Genomic DNA, 20,548 nt, shown 5'->3' on the forward strand with positions numbered 1-20,548 from the left:
CTGGTGTCCCCATGGGTGCCAGGGCCAGTGGCACCAGGGTGCAAGGCAGTGGGGAGATGGGTGCCAGGGAGCCTGTGCAGAGCCAAGGCCCTTCTGTCCTGCGGTGACAGAGAAGCTGGACAGAGAGGTTGGGGGCTCACTTCTCTCATGAAGGATTTTCCCCATGTAGGCGGTGTCACCCCACGGTGTCCCCAAGTGCAATCACAACCTGAGGGTGTCCCTGAGTGCAATCAGCCTGTGAGTGTCCCCAAGACTGCAGTGCCAGCCCATGGGTGCCCCCAACTGCTGTGCCAGCCCCTGAGGTGCCCCCAAGCCAGTGCCAGAAAGCAGGGTCCCCCAGGCCCCAGGGTGCAGTGACAGGGTGTGCCTAGAACAGTGTCAGCTGTGCGGTGTCCTCTAGCACAGGGACAGCTCTGACCAGAGCAAAAGCAGGTCTCTGGCCCTGTGAGTGGATGGCTGGTGGTGTCCCTGGGGCATGGTAACAGCACACTGCCAGCCCATGGGTGTCCCAAGTGCAAGACCAGCCACTGGATGTCTCCCACAGTGGTGAGAGGCAACAGGGTGTCCCTGGGGAAGTGCCACCAGAAATGCCCCTACCGAAGTGCTCCAGGGTGTCCTAGTCTAGTGTCTCTGGGATACCCCGGGATGTCCCTAGCACGGTGCCACTAGTGTGTCCCTAGTGCAGTGTCCTGGGGTGTCCATCACACAGTGCCCTGGGGCATCCCTAGCACAGTGCTCCGGGGTGTCCCTTACCCGGTGCCACCAGGATGTCCCTCTAACAGTGCCACTGAGGACTCCCTAGTGCATTGCCCCGGGGTGTCCCTCACCCGGTGCCCCTGTAGGTACCCGGCGCCGGGGCTGCAGTGGTGCCCGCCAGGGGTGCCGCCCTCCCGTCCCCCTCGGTGCGGCGGTCGGTGGCGAGCCTGTCCCTAAAAGGTGCTGGCGGGCGGCGGGGGAGGTGCCGGGGCGGCCCCCGACCGGCGCGGCCCCTCCCCGGCTCTTAGGCGGCGCGGCGGGGAGGGGGGCGCAGTGCCGGTGCTCCCGCCGCCCCCGGTGCTCCGTGCCCCGCTACCGGCCTGCCGCCACCATGGAGGCCATCAAGAAAAAGATGCAGATGCTGAAACTGGACAAGGAGAATGCCATCGACCGCGCCGAGCAGGCAGAGTCCGACAAGAAGCAGGCAGAGGACCGCTGCAAGCAGGTAGGTGTCCCACAGACCCCCCCAGCATTGCCCAGGGACCCCTGCCTTAAGGGTGTCCAGCCCTGGGGACCTGCCTCTGCTAGGTGTCCAGCATGGGGACCCCTGTCCTAGGGGTGTTCTGCCCTGGAGATCTTGCCCCACTGGGTGCCTGTACCTAGGGATCTCACCCTACTGTGTGTCCATCCCCAGGGGCCAGCACTCCAGCCTGTTGCCCCTGACCACTCATCTCAGTTCCCCCCAAACATGCCATGTCTCGGTTGGACACTACAGTGCCACCTCCCTACCCCTCTGCCAGGGACACCCTTGGGGACAGCATACTCCCACCCCAGCCACAGAGATGGGAACCTTCTTGGTGCCCCCTGAAGCTGTATCCCCCAGTCAGGACCTCTCCAGTCCCTTGCATAGGGAGGGAGCCCACCACCCCTTTACCCCTGCTGGGCTCAAGGATACTGGGGGTTGCTCTGGCCTTGGGAACCAAGGGCTCCTCGAGGACATGTGGCCCCAAAGTCAACAGAGCGAGCATGTCTACATGCTCTTGCTGTGCCCCCAACCTTGGCCACTACAGGAGGAGGCTGACCATCCCCTCCCCAGCCTTGCGAGCACCACCATCGCCCCTGACCCCCACCCTCTGTCCCTTCCCTAGCTGGAGGAGGAACAGCAGGGCCTACAGAAGAAGCTGAAGGGCACAGAGGATGAAGTGGAGAAGTACTCTGAGTCTGTCAAGGAGGCCCAGGAGAAGCTGGAGCAGGCAGAGAAGAAAGCTACAGAGGTAAGTAGGCATGTCAGCAACTCCTCCCCTGCATGGGCGCTGGGCCTCAGAGGGGTGAAGGAAGAGGGAAGCCTTATATGGAAAATGTCACCATTCCTGCGATGCTGACACTGAACCCAGCTGAGTTGCAGGGTGGGGGCTGGCCAGATCCTGCTCGGGGTGCAGGAGCCAGGAAGGCTGTGTCAGGCACTGCTCAGTCATTTTTGGAGCTTCATGGGGCAGCTGCCTGTCCCGCTCCCCAAAGCTAATGGGGACAAGTGTCCTGAGCTGTGTCACCAGTCCCTGGGCACACGCCCCCACGATGCTTGTAGAAAAAAAGTCTGCAGTGCTTGCTAAACTGGCAGGAAAGCAAAAAAGAGCAGAGAAATGAAAAAAGCTCTTGCCCATGGCCAGCTGCTGAGAGCTGGCTGTGAAGAAGGATGTTTGGGGTGCATGGGGGGGCTGTGGCCATTTTGGGGTCCAATGTGCCACCCTGTACCCTGGAAAGAGCAAGGCCAGGAAGAGTTTTGTTTAGTGCTGTGACTGATGTTTCTCCTGGGAAATTGATCCTGCAGGGGTAGATGTTAGGAAGGTGTTGAAATTGGCTTGTACCTGGCCAGAATGAAGGGTGGAGCATCTGTGTGCAGCCATGGAGCTTCTCAGGAATGGGGTATAATGACCTGCGGTGCCACGCAGGGTATTTGACACCCTATAAATAAATCCTCCTTTTGATAGCCAGCCCTTCTTTGATGAAAACCAACCCTGGAAACTGGAGGAGAAGCTAAACGAGAGCTGGCTGGACTGCAGCCAGCAGGGCATGGCCAGGCTTTTTAGGACAGAGAACAAAAAATTCAGTCTCAAATGGGTTATGGAGCTAAATGGGAGAGATGGGTCAAATCTCTGAGGTGGCTGCCAAGGACAGGGGCAAGCAGACAAGGACAAGTAGCAGTAGCACAAGTCCCTGGAGCAGCCTGGAGCCCCCAGAGAGCAGCTGAAGGGCTCCCCAGCATTGTTTGCTGACCCTACAGACCTGCCCCAGTTTAGTTAGATACTAAACCACATAGTTTAAACATTAAAAATCCTCTGGAAGGGCACATTTATCCTGACATGGGGCAGGCATGTCAAGCTGGGCAGGGCGGCTGCCATGTGTAGCAGGGGTCTGGACTGGTCTGACTGGATCCATGCTGGTTCAGGACAAGGCAAGCTCAGTGCAGGATCTGGCTGAGCATGTACAGGATGTCCCTGGTGAAGGGCTTGGAGGAAGGGGCAAACAGTGGCACAGGGCAGACATCAGCCACAGGATGCAGAGCAGTTTGCTGCTGGCAGCGGGCCATGCAATGCTGTCCTGGGCAGGGAGGGTGCATTGCTGCGCTCTTGGTCCACAGCGGCTCAGCAAGTCTGTGGGCTTTGGCAAGGAGAGTCCTGTCCCAGCAGATACGGGGGACAGGAGCCACCAACCCCTCCAGGGTGCAGCTGAGGAGGGAAGGCATGGAGATGGAGGACTCCTGCAGTGTCAGGGAGGGCAGGCTGGCTGCAGGGGGGTGTTGTGGTTAGGGCTGGGAGCCAAGACGAAGCCTGGACAGGCTGTGCTGTGTGCGGGGCACTGGGAGTCACCAGGTCCCCACACCAGGGACCTGAATGTGCCATGGCTGGTGTTACCTCCTCCCCAGGACAAGGCACAGCACTGTTCCTGGCTCTGGCAAAGAAAGCACAGGTTAGACCCCTGGAGCCTACCCACTTGCCCCCCCGGGGACCCTTGTGCCCCTCTTAGCTGCCAGGACAGTGTGTGCCTGTGAGCACAGAGTGTCCCCATCCCTTGGCCAGGTCAGGACCCATCACAGTGATCCAGGCAGGCTCTTGCTCTCAGCAAAAATGTCAACAAATGCCTTAAAAGAATAAATGTCCCTGTGCTCTGGCACTGCCCTGCCTCCGGCATGGGGTAGCAGTGCACAAAGCCCACGGGAACTTCACTAAGGAGTGCAAATGCAACACTGGCAGCCCCTTCCCAGCAGCTCTGTGAGGCCACTGTGGCCCCACCACCTCCTTGTCCCCAGGATGGACAGCTCGTGGGGCCCACAGCAGGATGCTGGCAGGGGCTGCTGGATACAGTGCAGCCGGCAAAGCAGGTTTAGCCAGAGCAGCACCCCCCAGCCCCTCGCATCCTCCGCTACCCCACAGGGTGCAGCAGGGGCTCAGGGAAACTCCGTAGTTTCCAGACCATGTTCCCAAAGGCTTCACCCAAGTTCCCGCCCCAGCTGCTCTCCCCGACTGAGACTTTGCTCTTATTTGGTGATTCCCTGAGCCAGGGGGAGGGAACCAGGCTCTGCTGGGAAGTGACTGCATCCCTGGGTGGGGCCAGAGCAGGAGACACTCAGCCCGGCCAGGCGGCTACCCCCTAACCTGCCCCCCAACCTACCCCCTTCCTGTCCACAGCCAGCTCATCTCTGCCCCTTTGCTGGCAGGGACCCCGCTTTCTGCTCCCGGCACTGCGTGCCATCCTGGGAGCACTCTCGACACTCACAAGTTGGGCTGGGGGTGGTGCAGGACCAGCCAGGACTGAAGCCAAGCCTGAGGCCATGTGCTACCAAGGGACTTGCAGTGTCACCTCTTCTGCCACTGCTTGGCAGGGGGATGAAGGGCTGCAGGGCTCTGCCGGTGGTGTGGTTGGATCTCCCTCAGGCCCCCTGACCCTGAAGACAAGGGCAGCTGGTGGGATCAATCTGGAAATCAGTGTCCCTGGAGGCAGGTGTGAAGTGCAGCTGGGGCTGCCCGGGAGCTGTCAGAGCTCCTTAAGGGAAGATTGAGTGCCACCAGCATCAGCCCTTCCTGATGGATCAGGGCATGTGCCCTGGCCAAGATGCAGAGCTGGGAAGCTGGTAACTGGCCTCCCCTATAGGGCAGAGCCCTTGGGGCAGCTGGGGGGTGCAGGGGCCCCCATGGGTCTCTGTGGGGTTGCTGGCCAGTTCCCCACTTGGGGAAGTGGATACCAAGGGGCTGAGTGGGATAGCTGCTGGGATCCTGGCTGTACCCCGCAGCTCCAGCCACTGGTCCCCTGGGGGGGTGCTCAGAAGTGGGCTCTGCCCCATGGCCCCTATGGGGCAAAAGCCCATGACCCTCTGACTCTGCAACAGGGGGTGTAGGGGGTAGAGCTTGGGGAGCACCCATGGGTACATAGCTCCCATGTCCATGGGGGCTCGTAGAGGCCAGGTTCTGGTACCCCCAAATTCCCTGGGCTCCTCTCCATCATTCTAGGGGAGCTTGGTAGGACTGTGCACCCCTGTCTGGGGGGGAAGAAAATCCATGTGCCCTGCTTGGGGGGGGGGACTGTTCTATATCCGGGGGGGGCACCATGTGCCTTGCCCATGGGCAGTGTGTATCTGCTGGAGGGGGGGGTGGGGCACCATACACCTTGCCTGGAGGCATCATGCACTCTGCCTGGTGTGGGAGGGATGGTGTGTTCTGTCCAGAAGCCACTCTGCATCTTGCCTTGGGGGGTGTAGGGACAGTGACCTCTGCCTGGGGAGGACTATGTGCTCAGGAGGGCACACTATATCCTCTTTAGGGTGGAGGGGGACTGTGCACCCCGTCTGTTGCCTGCTAGAGGTGGGCACCGTGCGCCCTTCCTGGGGGTCTTTGTGGACTGCTCGGGGTAGCGCCGGACCAGGTCAGACCGTGGCAGCAGGAGGAGGAGCAGGAAGATCAGGAAGGGATGGAGGCAGGGTGGGCGGCGGGAGCGGCTGCTGCTTGATCGTTTCCTGCCCGAGCCGGGCGGATCCCACAAAGGGCTCGGCGGCGCGGCCTTCCCGCTGGTCGCTCCGTGCCATGGCCGGCACCAGCTCCATCGACGCCGTCAAGAAGAAGATACAGTGCCTGCAGCAGGTGGCCGACGAGGCAGAGGAGCGCGCCGAGCACCTGCAGCGGGAGGCCGATGCCGAGCGGCAGGCCCGGGAGCGGGTAAGGCCTAGGGCGGGAGGGGTGCTGGGGAGGGGGCACGGAAGGGGGCGCCCCGGCAGCTTCCCGGGATGCCTCACCGGCTCTGGCAACGCCGCCGGCATTCTTCCCCGCGGGATGGTCCCGGCTGCCCCCCCCCCCCCCCCCGCCCCGGTAGCCGGGCTGGTTGCCCCCGAGGCGGAGCGCCGGGAGGTCCCGGGGAGCTGGAGGGCGCTACCATCCAGGTGCCGCGGCGGCATCCCTGCCTCCAAGCTGCCTCCTCTGGCTGCCTCCTTCATGGGTCTTGGTAGGAATGCTCCGTGCAGCAGGGCTTCCCAGGGCTTCCCCGGTTTTTGGGGCATGGGGGAGCAGTCAGCAGAAAGCTCTGCCTTGGCTCTGCTTGGGGTCAGGCAGATCCTGGGAAAGGATTCTGTCCCTCAAAGGCCAGCTGTGTGCACGGCTAAAAATACCACACCCAGTCTCTTGTCTGGCTTCCAGCAGGCTCTGCGGTCTGGGCCATAGCAGTTGCAGAGCCTTTGGCTCTCCAGTGTTTTCCTTTGTGGGGACAAGCCACCCCTTTGCACTGCCATGTGCCAAAATTTCCACTCTGGCAGTGGAAGAGCATTTCCAGGCTGCAGCTTGTTCCTGGTTTGGCCCTTTTATTGTCATTGGAGCTGGTGAGGTTTTTTCCTCTCTTTTTCCTATGCCCACTCCTTTAACACCTTCACTATATCAGAGGTGGCAGAGCTGGGTGTGGTACTTGGGGTATTGTCACTCGAGCTATGTGTGGAGGAAATGGCCCCTTTCTGCAGCTGCAGAAAGAGGGTGTTCACCAGGTGAAGGCAGCTGTTGTGCCAGCTACCTATGCCCGTCCTCACCCTACTGGCTCACCATGGGGGACCACAGGTGCTCAGCAGGGCCATGCAGGGTAACAGCCCCTCACTGCTCCCACAGACCCCCTGCTTGGCCAACGTCCCCCAGAGCATTCCCAGTGCTGGAGCAGGAGGCCAGCCTGGGCCAAGTGCTTCAGCTGGCCAGGCCTACTCCACCCTGTGAATAAGCAGGAGGATGCATTATCCCCTGGGTTGGCACATGCTTCCCTGCATCTTGGTGCATGGGGCTGCTCCCAGCAGCAAGGTCTCATTTCCACTCATCTCTTTGCATCTTGGGTTTTAATTCCTCACAGTCCCTCTGGTGGGGGGTGGGGCCAGGAGCTGCTGAGGCAGTGGTGACTGAGCAGGCAGAAGACTTTTACCAGATGGAAAGAGTGTGGGGCCAGGTGTCAAGGGGCTGGTGGGGGCCAGGGCCACTGTTTCCGTCTGGCCTTGGCTCCTGGCCCTGCGTGTGGGGATCCTGGGAAAGCAAGGAGCCCTGGTCCTGTAGGCCCCAGCACCTGCTGCTTAGACGGGCTCCAGCCTACTGAGGGTGATTCACTCAACTGCCCCCAGTACTGTGCTGTACATCAGCCGGGGGGAAGTGGGGGGGAGGGGTTGCAGGGGGCTGCACTCAGCTTCAGGCTGCCCCATTGTGAGGGGCTAGGGGGGTTCCCCACAGAAGAGGCTCCTAGCTCACTCCACTGCCTCTGTAAACAGGAAATCCACAAGCAGCTTCAATCTCCTTTTCAGGAGTGAAGCCACGCAGAGCATTCTTTCCTCTTTACTCTGCAAACCCCAAATATCATCCCCATGATGGCATGGCCACTCCAGCCCCCCTACCCTGGCAAAAACACCTTGTCCCTCTCCAAGGTGGGAGCTGGAGGTGTGAGGACACAGTGGAGGGGCTACACATCCCCAGTTCGGGTTGCATGGCCAGGAGGAGCCAGCATCAAATAGGGCACTAGGGATGGAGAGAGCCCTGTTGTCCCTATAGAAAAGCAATGGGATGTGTAGCCGGGCTTGTTGTGCAGTACCAAGGGGTGTTCTGGATAGAGAATGCAAAAGTAACTGCCAAAATTGCTCTCTTTTTTCTTAATATATATAGATATATATGTCACATGGGGGGTAACCAAGGGGTTTCTGCTCCCCTAGGCCGAGGCCGAAGTGGCTTCTCTGAACCGCCGCATCCAGCTGGTGGAGGAGGAACTGGATCGAGCCCAGGAGCGCCTGGCCACTGCCCTGCAGAAGCTGGAAGAGGCTGAGAAGGCAGCTGATGAGAGCGAGAGGTGCGATGGGGAGGGACAGCAAGGGTGGCATTGGGTTACCCTTGATTGCAGGCAGCCCCCTTGGTTTCGCAGTGGGGTTTGGAGATACCCCTGAAGTGTTCTTATGGGGTTTGTGTTGGTTTTCCTGCAGACTCAAAAGGGAAAGAGCAAAGCCACAATACAGAGAAGCCCCCCAGATATGGGTGTTCTTGGCACACTTTGTAATTCCCAGGGCACCCATAAAATCCTGAAAAATTTGATCTGGTGACTATACAAATATCAGTCTGTAACCAAAGCCAGAGGGTGCTCAGAGGCTGTTTTTTGCCCCAGAGCAGCCTCCTCTGCTCAAGAGCTGAACAATGGCCCAGGAGGGAACTTCTGTGCGAGGAAACTGCAGTTGACCTTTAAGAATGAACCAGCATCATTCAAAAAAAAGTCCTGCAGGGTGTTTCCCCATCCTTGTGGCAAGCAGGTTTACTGGGCAGGAGCCATGCAAGCAAGGGCACTCAGGTTGTATGGGAATGCCTGGACAAGTCATGGCATTCCTGACAGTTACATTAGTTCTTCCCTCCATTAGTAAAGACCAGTTTGAGCAACAGCATCTGACCGAGAGTGGAAGAGTCTGCAGGGAGTCCCTGCCATGAGTGTTTGTGTGGGTTTGGTGACCCCCTGCTTGTAAGCATCACCCCTGAATGGGAAAAGGCTTTGCCACAGAATGTTTTCTAGTATTTCCTAAAGGTTGTTGGACTATCAGGCTGATTTGTGGAGGTTGCAGCCGGTTCATCCTGGGCTGCACACATTTTTACCCACTCCGGATGATGGATTCAGGACCTGCCTGGTTGAGAGGAACCATGGCCACATCTCTCTCTGGGACGTGGCCCTGAGGTGGCCTTGGGGTCAGATCCACTGCTTTAATTGTGCACAGAAGCATCCTTGGGGTACCATTGGCATGTCCCTACTGCATGAAGTGGCCAGTGAGTGCTGGTGTCCCAGGTCTCTGGAGCTGGAGGATGTCAGGGTTACGTCACAGTTGGGTGGGTGGGAGGTACAGGTGCCACTTTGACCCACAGCAGTAACATCTTCTGGCTTGGGCTTTCCTCAGAGGCATGAAGGTCATTGAAAACAGGGCCATGAAGGATGAGGAGAAGATGGAGCTCCAGGAAATGCAGCTGAAGGAGGCAAAGCACATAGCGGAGGAGGCTGACCGCAAATATGAGGAGGTGTGTGCCCCCTTCCCCCAGTGCTGACCTCCCCAGCGGCACTCGGGGCTGCCTCCCTACAGCCCTGTGCCCCTTGCCGCCATCAACAGGTTGCCCGCAAGCTGGTTGTCCTTGAGGGAGAGCTGGAACGCTCGGAGGAGAGGGCAGAGGTGGCAGAAAGGTGAGTGGGTTCCCAGAGGGCAGTATGTGGGGGTCCCATGCGGTCCTTGCTCTGAGTCCCTGGCAGTGGGAGGTGGCTGTGTGTGCATGTGGGGACAGGGATGTCCCTCCCTGGGAACAGCAGGGTCTGCTCTCAGGGTGGTCCCTGGGCTCACAGGCTTGGGGCAGGAGGTTGCCAGCCTGCTGGCAGCATGTCCTTGACTGTGTTCTCTGCTGTCCCCTCCCCCTGGGGTGCCCCTCTTCCACCCCAGCCGAGTGAGACAATTGGAAGAAGAGCTGCGGACCATGGACCAGACTCTCAAATCCCTCATTGCCTCAGAGGAAGAGGTACTGGGGCAGGGGTGCAGGGCAACATGCAGCAGCCCCTCCCTCTCTCTGTTGCTATCTCTTTGAACCATGTGAGCCACCTCTCTCCTCTCTGCACTGCTGCCTCTGCCACCGACTTCCCCTCACCTTTCTCTCTGGCAGGTGCAGGCTGGGCATGCTCCTCCATCCCTCTGTGCCTGCTCTCCTTCTCGGCAGGGCTGGTGGGAGCCCGGCCAGCAGCAAGGCCTGAGGTGTCTGTGTGTGGAGGCATGAGGAACGGATGCATTCTGGCAGCTTCCACTTGCAGTGGCTCTACTCCTTCTCCACCTGTGCTGCTTGAGTTTTCTTCTCTTTCAACTTCTCTCTTTCTTTTCTCCTTCCCTGAACCTGCTCTTTCTGCTCCCCCCTCTCACCTACCCTTGGCCCCACTCTCCCACCTGGTGGCTTCTACTTGGGATGTAGTAAATGTGGTGACCTAGAGGAGGAGCTGAAAATTGTCACCAACAACTTGAAGTCCCTGGAGGCCCAGGCTGACAAGGTAGGACCCAGTGGGGCTGCTGGGGCTGGGCAGAGTGTGCAGGGTCTTGGGTATGCTGGGGTCTCCTACTGGAGCAAAGGATGGCCAGAGGTATCCTGTGGGGCTCATGGGTACCCATCTGTCTCTGCAGTATTCCACCAAGGAGGACAAGTATGAGGAGGAAATCAAACTTCTAGGGGAAAAACTGAAGGAGGTAAGGAGTGTGGGGCCAGGACCCCCAAGAGAGGGGCTGGCACTGCATTGATGCAGGCACAAGTTCGACAGCCCATATGGGCTTTGGCCCGGTTATGCTTGTGTCCTCTCACCCTTCCCCAAATTGCAGCCCTGCAGCATGGTCCATGGGGTCCTTGTCCCTTGCCTTTCCCAGGGGAGGGCTCATGGGAGGGGGATATGGGAGATACAGATGGGGCAGATTTGGGGTACAGTGCCTGCACTGTCCCCATTGTGCCCTGCAGCTCACCCTCTTCCCCCTGCACTCCTACAGGCTGAGACCCGGGCAGAGTTTGCAGAGCGATCTGTGGCGAAGCTGGAGAAAACCATCGATGATCTAGAAGGTAAAATGTCCTTACTGGCCCCATGTCCCTCTTTCCTGGGGAGCACTGGCCAGGATGTGCCCCTAGTGAGGCTTGACAAGGCTTGGCCAGGGTGAGGGGGTGGGCAGGGGTCCTGGGAGGGGGGAGGCTGGATGCTGTGGTGTCCTGTGTGGGAGCGCAGAGCTGCTGGGGTCTGTGGCTCTGCCCTCAGGTGGGGAATAGGGCCGCATCTACACCACCTGTGTCCGCACGTTCTTGCTGCCCTCAACCCTCTGCTCACAGCCACTCTCTCTCTCCATTGCCCACCCCCCAACCTTGCTCCACCTCCTGCCCCCTGCCCATCCCCCACCTGCAGATGAAGTGTATGCACAGAAGATGAAGTACAAAGCCATCAGTGAGGAACTGGACAATGCGCTTAATGACATCACTTCCCTCTGAGCCCCCCACTGGGCACCAGCACTGTTTCCCCCCACACACCTGCCTCACCCCTCCCCAGCTCAGCTGCTTGCCTGCCCAGCCATCCCATTACTTTCCCTGCCTGCTCTATCCTCTCTGTCCTTCCCAGTCTGTGCCTGTGCGTTGGCTCTTTTGGGACAGGAGTTGGACCAGGGTGTTCCCACTATACCCCTATTTGTGGGGAGATGAGGTGTAGGTGCTTAGGGGTGTTTGGCAGGGAAGGCGAACAACCCCCAGGACTTCCATGCACTGGGCAGATGGTGTCCATGCAGTTCCAGGTCTGTGCCCTAGCATTGCTCGGCAGGGAACAGAGCTGTGCCCAGGAGCCCTTTGCTTCAGTAGCTCCCTCTTCGGCTCCCTGGCAGCACAAACACCAGGGACTCCACAGCTCTGGCACTGGGGGGACACCTGCCCCCCACATCCCCCCAGCAAAGCCCCCTGGTTCTGCTTGCTGAGCCCAGGGTGGGGGATGACCTGCACAGGGGAAGCAGCACCTCCACCACCAAAACAGAGGGCTTAGGCCCAAGGGATGGGGGGTGTCTGGCTGTGCAGGCAGCCTGTCCCCAGGCACGCAGCCCCCAAACCCCTTCTCCTCCCTTCCCCCTGCCTCCCTTCTGTCCTTTGCACATTGCTCTTCAGTTTGCATTTCATGACTTTTTCTTTTCTGTTCTGTCCCTCTGGGTTACTGAATTGGTCTCAATAAAGCTTTTTCTTTCCTCCATTTCTCCTTTGTTTCCTTCATGTTGCTCTGTTCCTCATCTTCTGCTTGTCTCATGTGGGTGCTGGCAGTTGGGTGGTAGGAGGTGGTTGCAGGCATCTCACAGCTGTGGGACCCCTGGGATGGCTGTGGCTGAGCCCCGAGCAGCTCCCACACTGCCAGTTTTAGTGGGATGGGGCCCTTTATGCCTCTGCTCAGGGAATAGATGACTCCCACCACCCCCTGGCTCTCAGACACAGCTTTCCTCATCTCGTGCCACCTTTTCCATGATTCTTTTGGACTAAAATAGTGGGGTTAGACCTGATCCTGTCCATTCCCTGTCCCCATTCCCAGACATTGCCCACAAACAGCAATCTCATCCCTGGCATCTCTCCTGCATCACCCTCCTACACTGAAGGGGCTGACCCTTCCCTTAAGCAGCGATCCCTGTCCCTAAACGGGTCCCTGGTCCTCATCTTCCTCCTCCTTCCTCAGTATCCTACCCCACTCCACAACTCTATTCCCAAACTGATGGACCTGCTGCCCTGTTCCTGCCCCAGGACTGGCTGCCTCTTCCTGCCAGCCCAGTCATTCCCCACTGCTGGCTGGGCAGCAGCAGGGTTTCCAGCAAGGGTTTTGGGGAACACTGTCTCTTTTCACTAACTCACCTTTCTCTTCCCTCTGCTGCACTGATGTCTCCATTTTCTCTAGAGCTTTCTCAGCAGGAGGCCAGAAAAAAATGCATTCTCGCTAATGAGCTTCAGGTCATCCTTACCAAACTTAACAGCTGAGCTGCTGAGAACTCCTGGCTCCAGCCCAGCTTCCTGCACCCGGGCTGCTGCTGACCCTTCTCCCTGCCTCCTTTCGGCCAGGGTGGCTCAGAGCTGGGAGCCCCTCCCCACTGGGGTTAGGCAGTGTGTGGAGCCTTGGCTTATTCCCCTGGGAGTAACTGCTCTGCTTAGGGGGGACAGAGAGCCCTCTGGAGCTGATTGTTTTTTTTGTGGGAGAGGAACAAGAGTTTTTGCAATGTCCTGGGATGCCCACACAGTGATGGCTGTTCCCCCTGGCATCAGTCTGACCCTGCTGGGGAGGGATGCAGTGGCTTGTATCGCTGCCTTCCTCCTCTTGTCCCAGGAGTTGTTGGCCAGCCTCTTCCCCCACACTCTGGTCACCCCAAACTATGCAGGGAGGATCACCTTGGAGTGGGGTGGGAGGGCTGGGACAGGAGCTGGGGACCCAGCAGTGCCTGTTGCCCCAAACCTGGGGTGGAGGATGGAGAAGAGCCTGGCCAGGAGTGCTGGGAGACAGGGCTTGGTGGGCAGAGCTCTCATCTCATCCCCATCTCTAGAAGGAAGAAAGATGCTGTTTTGAAGTGAGTGCCAGAGACTGACTTGGCAGCAGGCTGCCCAGCAGAGCTCTGCTCCTTCTCCATCTGCTGTCCTCTCTGCCTGCCTTTCTCTCTTCTTCATGGAGCACTGATGGGTCATGCAGCAGGCACTGGCTCTCTTCTTTTGCTGGCCAAGGATTTATGTGCTAGCCCACAACCGGATGGTGGTGATGCCCCAGGGCAGGACATGCTGTGGGCAGAGCACAGAGACAGGACCATGCTGGCAGCTGGCCAGGGAGAGGTACCTATCAGCAGTATCCATGCTGTGAAGGGCCTGGCCATTGGTAAAGGGGCATCATGGGAGAATGGAAATGCCAAAGAGTAGGGACTGCCCACCCTGAGTGACTGGCCCAGTTGGCCTGGCTGCCCCTGGAAGATCCTGGAGTGGCTAGATTCATCCCTGCAAGTGGTGGGGCTGCTTGTGCAGACTCTGCTCTGCAGGGATGCCCCAAGCAGCTGGAGGCTGGTGCTGTACTGAAATGTCTGTCTGTGTGTGTGTGTGCATGTCTGTGCTTGGTGTGGTGTGCATGGGTCTGGCTGTGCCTCTGTATGCTTGGGCTGTGTCTGTGTCCATGTGTGTGGCTGGCTGTGTGTCCCTTGTGTTCACAGAGAGTCTGGCCAGCGCCAAAGAGGAGAATGTGGGCATTCACCAGGTCCTGGACCAGACCTTGTTGGAGCTGAACAACCTCTGAGCTGCCCTAGGGAGCCCCTGTCCCCCTTCCCTACTCCACACATGCACCCCCCTGGCACACTCAGGACGTCATCAGCTAAACTGCATCTCAGCCAAATCCACACACCCATTGAGAAAGGAAGCCTGTGCAGCATTACATTGTGGCTCAGGGGTGTCTTCACAGTATCACAGTATGTTTGGGATTGGAAGGGACCTCAAAAGATCATCTAGTCCAATCCCCCTGCTGGAGCAGGAACGCCTAGGTGAGGTCGCACAGGAACATGTCCAGGCGGGTTTTGAATGTCTCCAGAGAAGGAGACTCCACAACCTCCCTGGGCAGCCTGTTCCAGTGCTCTGTCACCCTTACTGAGAAGAAGTTTTTTCTCAAATTTAAGCGGAACCTCTTGTGTTCCAGCTTGATCCCATTACCCCTTGTCCTATCATTGTTGGCCACCGAGAAGAGCCTGGCTCCATCCTCATGGCACTCACCCTTTATATATTTATAAACATTAATGAGGTCCCCCCTCAGTCTCCTCTTCTCCAAACTAAAGAGACCCAGCTCCCTCAGCCTTTCCCCACTGCTCCACTCCCTTAATCATCTTCATTGCCCTACGCTGGACCCTCTCCAGCAGTTCCCTGTCCTTCTGGAACTGAGGGGCCTGTGCACAGCCTGTTTGGCTCTGTCCTGTCTTCATGTCCAAATATTAAAGCAGTTTGACAAAATGGATGGGTGTGCTTGGTCCTTGTGAGTGGGCACAGGCACTGGGAGATGTGGTAAGGGTTTCCATGCCCAGTTTGCACAAAGAGACTCTGCAGGGTCTTGGGTCCAGGGCAGGTATGGCCCGTGTAAGGATGTCCTCTGCAGCCATGAGGGGCTGGGAGTGATAATATGCATGGTTTGGGCTGTGTTCTCACGTCTCCATCACCTCCTTGGGATGCATGGAAAACCTTCAAGTCTCAAGCTCAGTCCAAACTGACCATCCTCTTCAAGTGCACAGTGGTAGAGTTATGTCATTGGTGCGTCCCCTTCAACAATTGGCATGTTTCCTGCCTGGAACTTGAGGAAGCCATAAGGTCTTTGTTGTAGTTTAGTCTCAGCGCTTCCCCAGCCAGCAACTAACACCACGTGCTGCTCACTCACCCCTTCCCCCACCCCCAGTGGGATGGAGAGGAGAATCGGGAAACAAAAGGAAAAACTTGTGGGTTCAGCTAAGAACAGTTTAATGGAACAGCAAAAAAAAAAACAAAAACAAAAACAAATACCCAAAACAAACAAACAAAAAAACCAACAATAATAAATTAAAGAATATACAAAGTGATGGATACACAGTGCAATCTCACCACGTGACAATCCTGACACTGCAGCTTGCCTCCTCCAAAGCTGCAAGTGGATTCCCGACCGCAGCAGCCTGTGTCGAAATCTCCCCCGTCCGGGACAGCAGCTTGTGCCCAAAACACAATAGCCCCGATCGCGCCTTCTGGAGAGAACAGAGAGGTCCTGGACTGTCCCACTCAGAGACTGCCACCCTGGCCAGCCCCCCTTTTATAGCTGAACATGACCTTATATGGTATCGAACAGCCCTTTGGCTAGTTTTGGGCCTGTATCATCCCCCCAGCTTCCTGTGGAAATTAACCCTATCTCAGCTGACCTAGCACATATTTGACCTTTTCATGGAGTCTGTTTCATGGTTCATGTTCATGATTCCATCTGAGCATGCATACAAACATGATCACACATGTACACGCTATTACTTACCAGGGTCTTCTCCAGGTCTGTGGTTAGCTGCTTACCCCATGCACTAGTTACATTTTCTATTACCAGTTGCTGAATGCCTGCCTGAGGGACAGCTGTATAAACTAGCAAATATTAATGCAGTAGACAAACAATTTCCAAAGCATTCAGTAAGTGTCCTCCTGGCCTGCTGTGTTTTCTCCAACACAAAGAGTGGCAGGATGTATCTCATAATTGTCACCAAAAAAGGCTGTATTCCCTGAGGATGCCCAAAGTAATGATCTAGTCCTGCCCTCACCTTTGGGCCCCTCCACAATGTGCACCAAGCCCTGTTGTTTCACACTACCCAGTGAATATCCCTCTAAAGGCACAGCCTCATGCTGCCAGAAAACATAATTCATGCTGACTCCTTGCTGAGCTGGACCATAGCCCCAGTGAGCAGCTGGCAGGGATAGCTTCTGTTATCTGCTTTTCTTTATTTGCTGCACCTCTCAGCTTAGAAAAGGAGGGTGGTGAGTGCATCTCTCTCCTGACCAGGTGCTGCTGGCCTACTGCCCTCCCCCCAGCCCAGCACCTCTGGTTTGTGGCTCCAAGACCTCCTACAGGGAAAAGGGCTCCCCTCGCATGGGGTACTACTCATTTTCTGGTTGTCTTCCTGGGGTGTAGGACCTGCCGGGAGCCACAGCCTCCCTCCCTAGGACATGCTGGAGAGGAAGGACAATGCACAGCTGTCATGGCCAGCAGATAGGGCTCCTCCTTAGGTCCTCCTTGCTTTTCCACAGCACATGAGCTGAGTTTTTCTGTTGTTTGGTCAAAGCACCTTCCAGTTTGTCTGGCTGCAAAAGGAACAAGAGTGCAAAACTACCTCTTCTGCAAGAGCCTGTCCCAGTGAGCAGTGCCCTCCACTGCAAATAAGCCTGCCCTGCACTTCTATCAGGATGGGTCCCCTGTGTAATAAACAATTCTAAGAGTTAGAGATGTTTGTTCATTAAAGCTTCTTAAAAGGAAACACTCAGGGGTTCTTGTGCAACACGGGAAGCCCCTGCCCTTTGTTATGCAATTGCCTTAAATGTTCGATCCTCTAAAGGTGGGGGGGGGCAGGGGTAGGTGAGAAGATAGGAGATTAACTGCCTGGCAACAGAGGACACATTCGCAGAAAGAACGAGTGACGTGGCACTCTGAGCAACCAACCCGGGACCCTATAAAAAGGCTGGAAGAAGTTTTCCCGGTGCACCATTGGAGAAGCCAATCTCATGGCCGCCCAGCGCCATCTTTGCTTATTGCGTTGAAATCCATCGGGAATAAATTTGTGTTATTCAAGTTAACTTCGAGTCAAAATTTATTACAATTTGGTGCCGTGACTCGGATGAAGGATATTCGGTGGCAACCCCTCTAAGGGAGGCGCCCCGCTTCTTTTTTTAAGCGGCCCTTGTGGGACTCTTGTCACCGGATCCTTCACCAACGAACATTCTAAATTGCAATAAGCAAAGTAAATGCCGGCAGCCCCTTAAACTTTGTGCACGAAGACCCGAGTGAAGACGCAGGACGCGTGAGTATAGGCCGGTTATCCACTGGGTTGGGATTCCTGAGATACAGCGGAGGGTATCTCAGAAGATGGGACAGAAGAAAAGTAGGCATTCTGTTCCCATGGGAGGGCAACCGCAGGAAAGGCTTCCCCCAATTCCCCCAGATAGTCCGTTAGGATTAATGATTAAGTATTGGGATGATTATCCCTCTAGGCGGGGTAAAAGCAAAACGAAAATGATGAATTATTGTATGGAAGTTTGGGGTGGTAAAGAGATCCGTAGAGACCACCTATATTGGCCAGTTTTCGGATCATTTGAGGACTGGATCTGTCAGGCTTTAAACATTTATGTTAATTCAAAGGAGCCTTTTAGTTCAGAAGAAAGTGAATATGCATTATTATGGATAAGATCAGAGACTAGGGTTAATCTACACCCATTAAAAGAAAAGGGGGGTGATAAACATGGCCGCCAGAGAAATAAGCAGCATGAGGAAGAGATCCCAATGACACCCCCACCTTATGTACCACCACCGCCACCCCCGGTACCAGTTCCTAGCCCAGTCCCTAGTACACCCCCTTCGGCACCGAACCCAGAGGGTTCGGATGATAACCAGTCCACGGGGCCTGTCACGCTTAGCAAGACTAGACAACAGCAACAGCAAACACTGGGGCAACTACATCCGCTGTGACAGATCGCAATGGGAGGACCTCAGGTGGGAATGGGTTATGTGGCGGTACCTCTTAATTCCAGGGATGTTAGAGATTTTAAAAAGGAAATGGGGAGTTTGCTAGAAGACCCGTTGGGAGTAGCGGAGCGTGTTGACCAATTTTTAGGGCCCAACATATACACGTGGGACGAGTTGCAATCGATAATAGGAATATTGTTCACTGCAGAAGAGAGGGGAATGATCCGTAGGGCCGGTATGCGGATTTGGGATGAACAGCATCAGCAAGGTCCTGCAGCCGTCACAAAATGGCCGCTGCAAAGACCTGACTGGAACAATCAGGATCCATTACATGGGGGTCATATGCAAGACCTACGGACTATATTAGTCCAAGGCATTAGAGAGTCTGTTCCAAGGGGTCAGAACATTGGCAAGGTATTTAGTGAACACCAAAAGAAAGATGAAACACCTACAGAGTGGTTGGAACGGCTCAGGAAAAACTTACAATTGTATTCGGGGTTAGACCCTAGTACCCCTGTGGGAGAGGCGCTGTTAAAAACACAATTTGTAGCTAGATCTTGGATAGATATTAGGAAAAAGGTAGAAAAATTAGGAGATTGGCAAAATCGTGGGTTAGATGAACTATTGAGGGAAGCTCAGAAAGTGTATGTTAGGAGAGAGGATGAGAAAGAGCGGAGGACTGTACGAATGATGGTTGCAGCAGTCAGAGAAGGTACAGCCCAGCAGCAATGGAAATCCAGAGACCGAAGGGCACAGTATAAGGGGCCCTATTCCTAAGGCAAGACCCCTTAATGAAAAGACTGCAATGGAACGGGGTGAGCAGAGAGAATGCTTTTACTGTGGAACTGTAGGAAGAAAATGGCGGATGAGAAAATGTTTAAAGCGGAATAGGGGTGTCAGGGGCTCTTTTTGCTGGGGACCCAAAAAGGAACGGAGCCCTTGATAAAACTAAAAGTGGGTCCTCAGCAGCAAGAAATTGAATTTCTTGTAGATTCTGGAGCAGAACGATCTACCATGCAAACTTTACCCAAGGGATGTGAGATATCTTCCAACACTATGCAAGTAATTGGGGCAAAGGGAGAGCCATTTTGGCTCCCTGTTATAAAAGGAGTAGTTATTGAAACCGATTTCAAAATAGGAGCGGGAAATTTACTTTTAGTTCCTGAAGCTGAATATAATCTCTTGGGACGGGATTTAATGATTGAATTGGGTGTTAATTTAGAAGTAACGGGGAAAGAAATTCGGATAAGATTATGTCCTCTCAGGGTGGAAGATGAAAATAAAATTAATCCTGAAGTATGGTATACAGAAGACTCAGTAGGGAAGCTGGACATAACACCCTTTAAAGTTAAAATTTCTAGTCCAGAAATACCCATTCGTGTAAAACAATATCCAGTATCCGAAGAGGGCCGAAGGGGATTAAAACCAGAAATAGAAAGATTACTAGATAAAGGCCTACTCGAGCCCTGCATGTCCCCCTTTAAAATGGAGACTAGTACATGACCTGAGGGAGGTGAATAAAAGAACCGTGAGTCGATTCCCTGTAGTGGCCAACCCGTATACCCTCCTGAGTCAATTAGGTCCGTATGATCAATGGTATAGTGTTATAGATTTAAAGGATGCCTTTTGGGCTTGCCCGCTTGATGAAGAGAGCCGAGACTATTTTGCCTTTGCGATGGACTGTGCTTCCCCAGGGGTTTACGGAGTCACCTAACTCGTTCGGGCAAGCTTTAGAACAAATTCTGCAGGGATATGAGCGCAGTCCAGAAGTGGTACTAGTGCAATATGTAGATGATCTCTTGTTAGCAGGGCAAGACGAAGAAGTGGTTAGACAAGAAAGTATTAAATTATTAAATTTCCTTAGTCTACAGGGGCTCAAAGTGTCAAAGACCAAACTCCAGTTTGTTGAGCAAGAAGTCAAATATCTAGGACACTATTTAAGCAGGGGGACCAAACATTTGGACCCAGAAAGAGTAAATGGGATCTTGTCATTGCCAGCCCCAAAGTCTAAACGACAGATAGGACAAATATTAGGACTAACTGGATACTGTAGACAATGGATCGAAAATTATACAAAGAAGGTAAAATTTTTGTATGAAAAGTTAACACAGGAAAAACTGGTACAATGGACAGAACAAGATGAGGAACAATTTGATTGCATAAAGAAAGAGCTGATAAGTGCCCCTGTGTTGAGCTTGCCAGATGATACGGAAACCATTTTATTTGTTCACTAATATAGATGCAGGGACTGCATATGGGGTCTTGGCACAAGAATGGGCTGGACATACAAAAACTGGTAGTTTATTTATCTAAATTGCTAGACCCCGTTAGCAGGGGTTGGCCAACATGCCTACAAGCAATAGTATCAGCTGCATTACTAGTAGAAGAAGCACAGAAAATAACATTTGGAGGAGAATTGCATGTTTTGACACCACATAATATACGAGGGGTTTTGCAACAAAAATCTGATAAATGGATAACAGATTCTAGGTTGTTAAAATATGAAAGTATTTTAATTGAATCCCCTAAATTAACCCTAGAAATTACTTCCTTGCAGAACCTTGCACAGTTCTTATATGGGAAATTTAGCAAACAATTAACACATGATCGTTTGCAAACA

At 55.0% G+C, this 20,548-nt stretch overlaps 1 protein-coding gene across 8 annotated transcripts; it reads left to right on the forward strand.

Moving 5' to 3' along the window:
• The first annotated feature begins 947 nt into the window (after nucleotides 1-947).
• On the forward strand, nucleotides 948-14,708 carry LOC135577143 (tropomyosin beta chain-like). Of its 8 annotated transcripts, none has more exons than XM_065044926.1 (9): nucleotides 948-1,201; nucleotides 1,845-1,970; nucleotides 7,907-8,040; nucleotides 9,122-9,239; nucleotides 9,329-9,399; nucleotides 9,650-9,725; nucleotides 10,373-10,435; nucleotides 10,727-10,796; nucleotides 13,925-14,708. In XM_065044926.1, the coding sequence occupies exons 1-9, from the start codon at nucleotides 1,088-1,090 to the stop codon at nucleotides 14,005-14,007; spliced, it is 855 nt and encodes a 284-aa protein (XP_064900998.1). In that variant the 5' UTR covers nucleotides 948-1,087; the 3' UTR covers nucleotides 14,008-14,708. The 8 variants fall into 8 exon arrangements, with proteins under 8 accessions (XP_064900998.1, XP_064900995.1, XP_064900997.1 ...); XM_065044923.1 differs by having other exon boundaries at nucleotides 958-1,201; nucleotides 11,131-14,708; XM_065044925.1 differs by lacking the exon at nucleotides 9,650-9,725 and adding an exon at nucleotides 10,167-10,242 and having other exon boundaries at nucleotides 958-1,201; nucleotides 11,131-14,708.
• Nucleotides 14,709-20,548: the final 5,840 nt, after the last annotated feature.

The sequence above is a fragment of the Columba livia genome, chromosome W, assembly GCF_036013475.1.
Source record: "Columba livia isolate bColLiv1 breed racing homer chromosome W, bColLiv1.pat.W.v2, whole genome shotgun sequence".
NCBI lineage: Eukaryota > Metazoa > Chordata > Aves > Columbiformes > Columbidae > Columba > Columba livia.

Bases quoted from the DNA above. Each gene is read 5' to 3' on its own strand.
- LOC135577143 (XM_065044922.1), top strand. From the start codon at position 5,478: ATGTGCTCAGGAGGGCACACTATATCCTCTTTAGGGTGGAGGGGGACT. The intron at 8,041-9,121 runs GTGCGATGGGGA...GGCTTTCCTCAG, and splicing joins GCAGCTGATGAGAGCGAGAG to AGGCATGAAGGTCATTGAAA. The intron at 9,240-9,328 runs GTGTGTGCCCCC...CGCCATCAACAG, and splicing joins CTGACCGCAAATATGAGGAG to GTTGCCCGCAAGCTGGTTGT.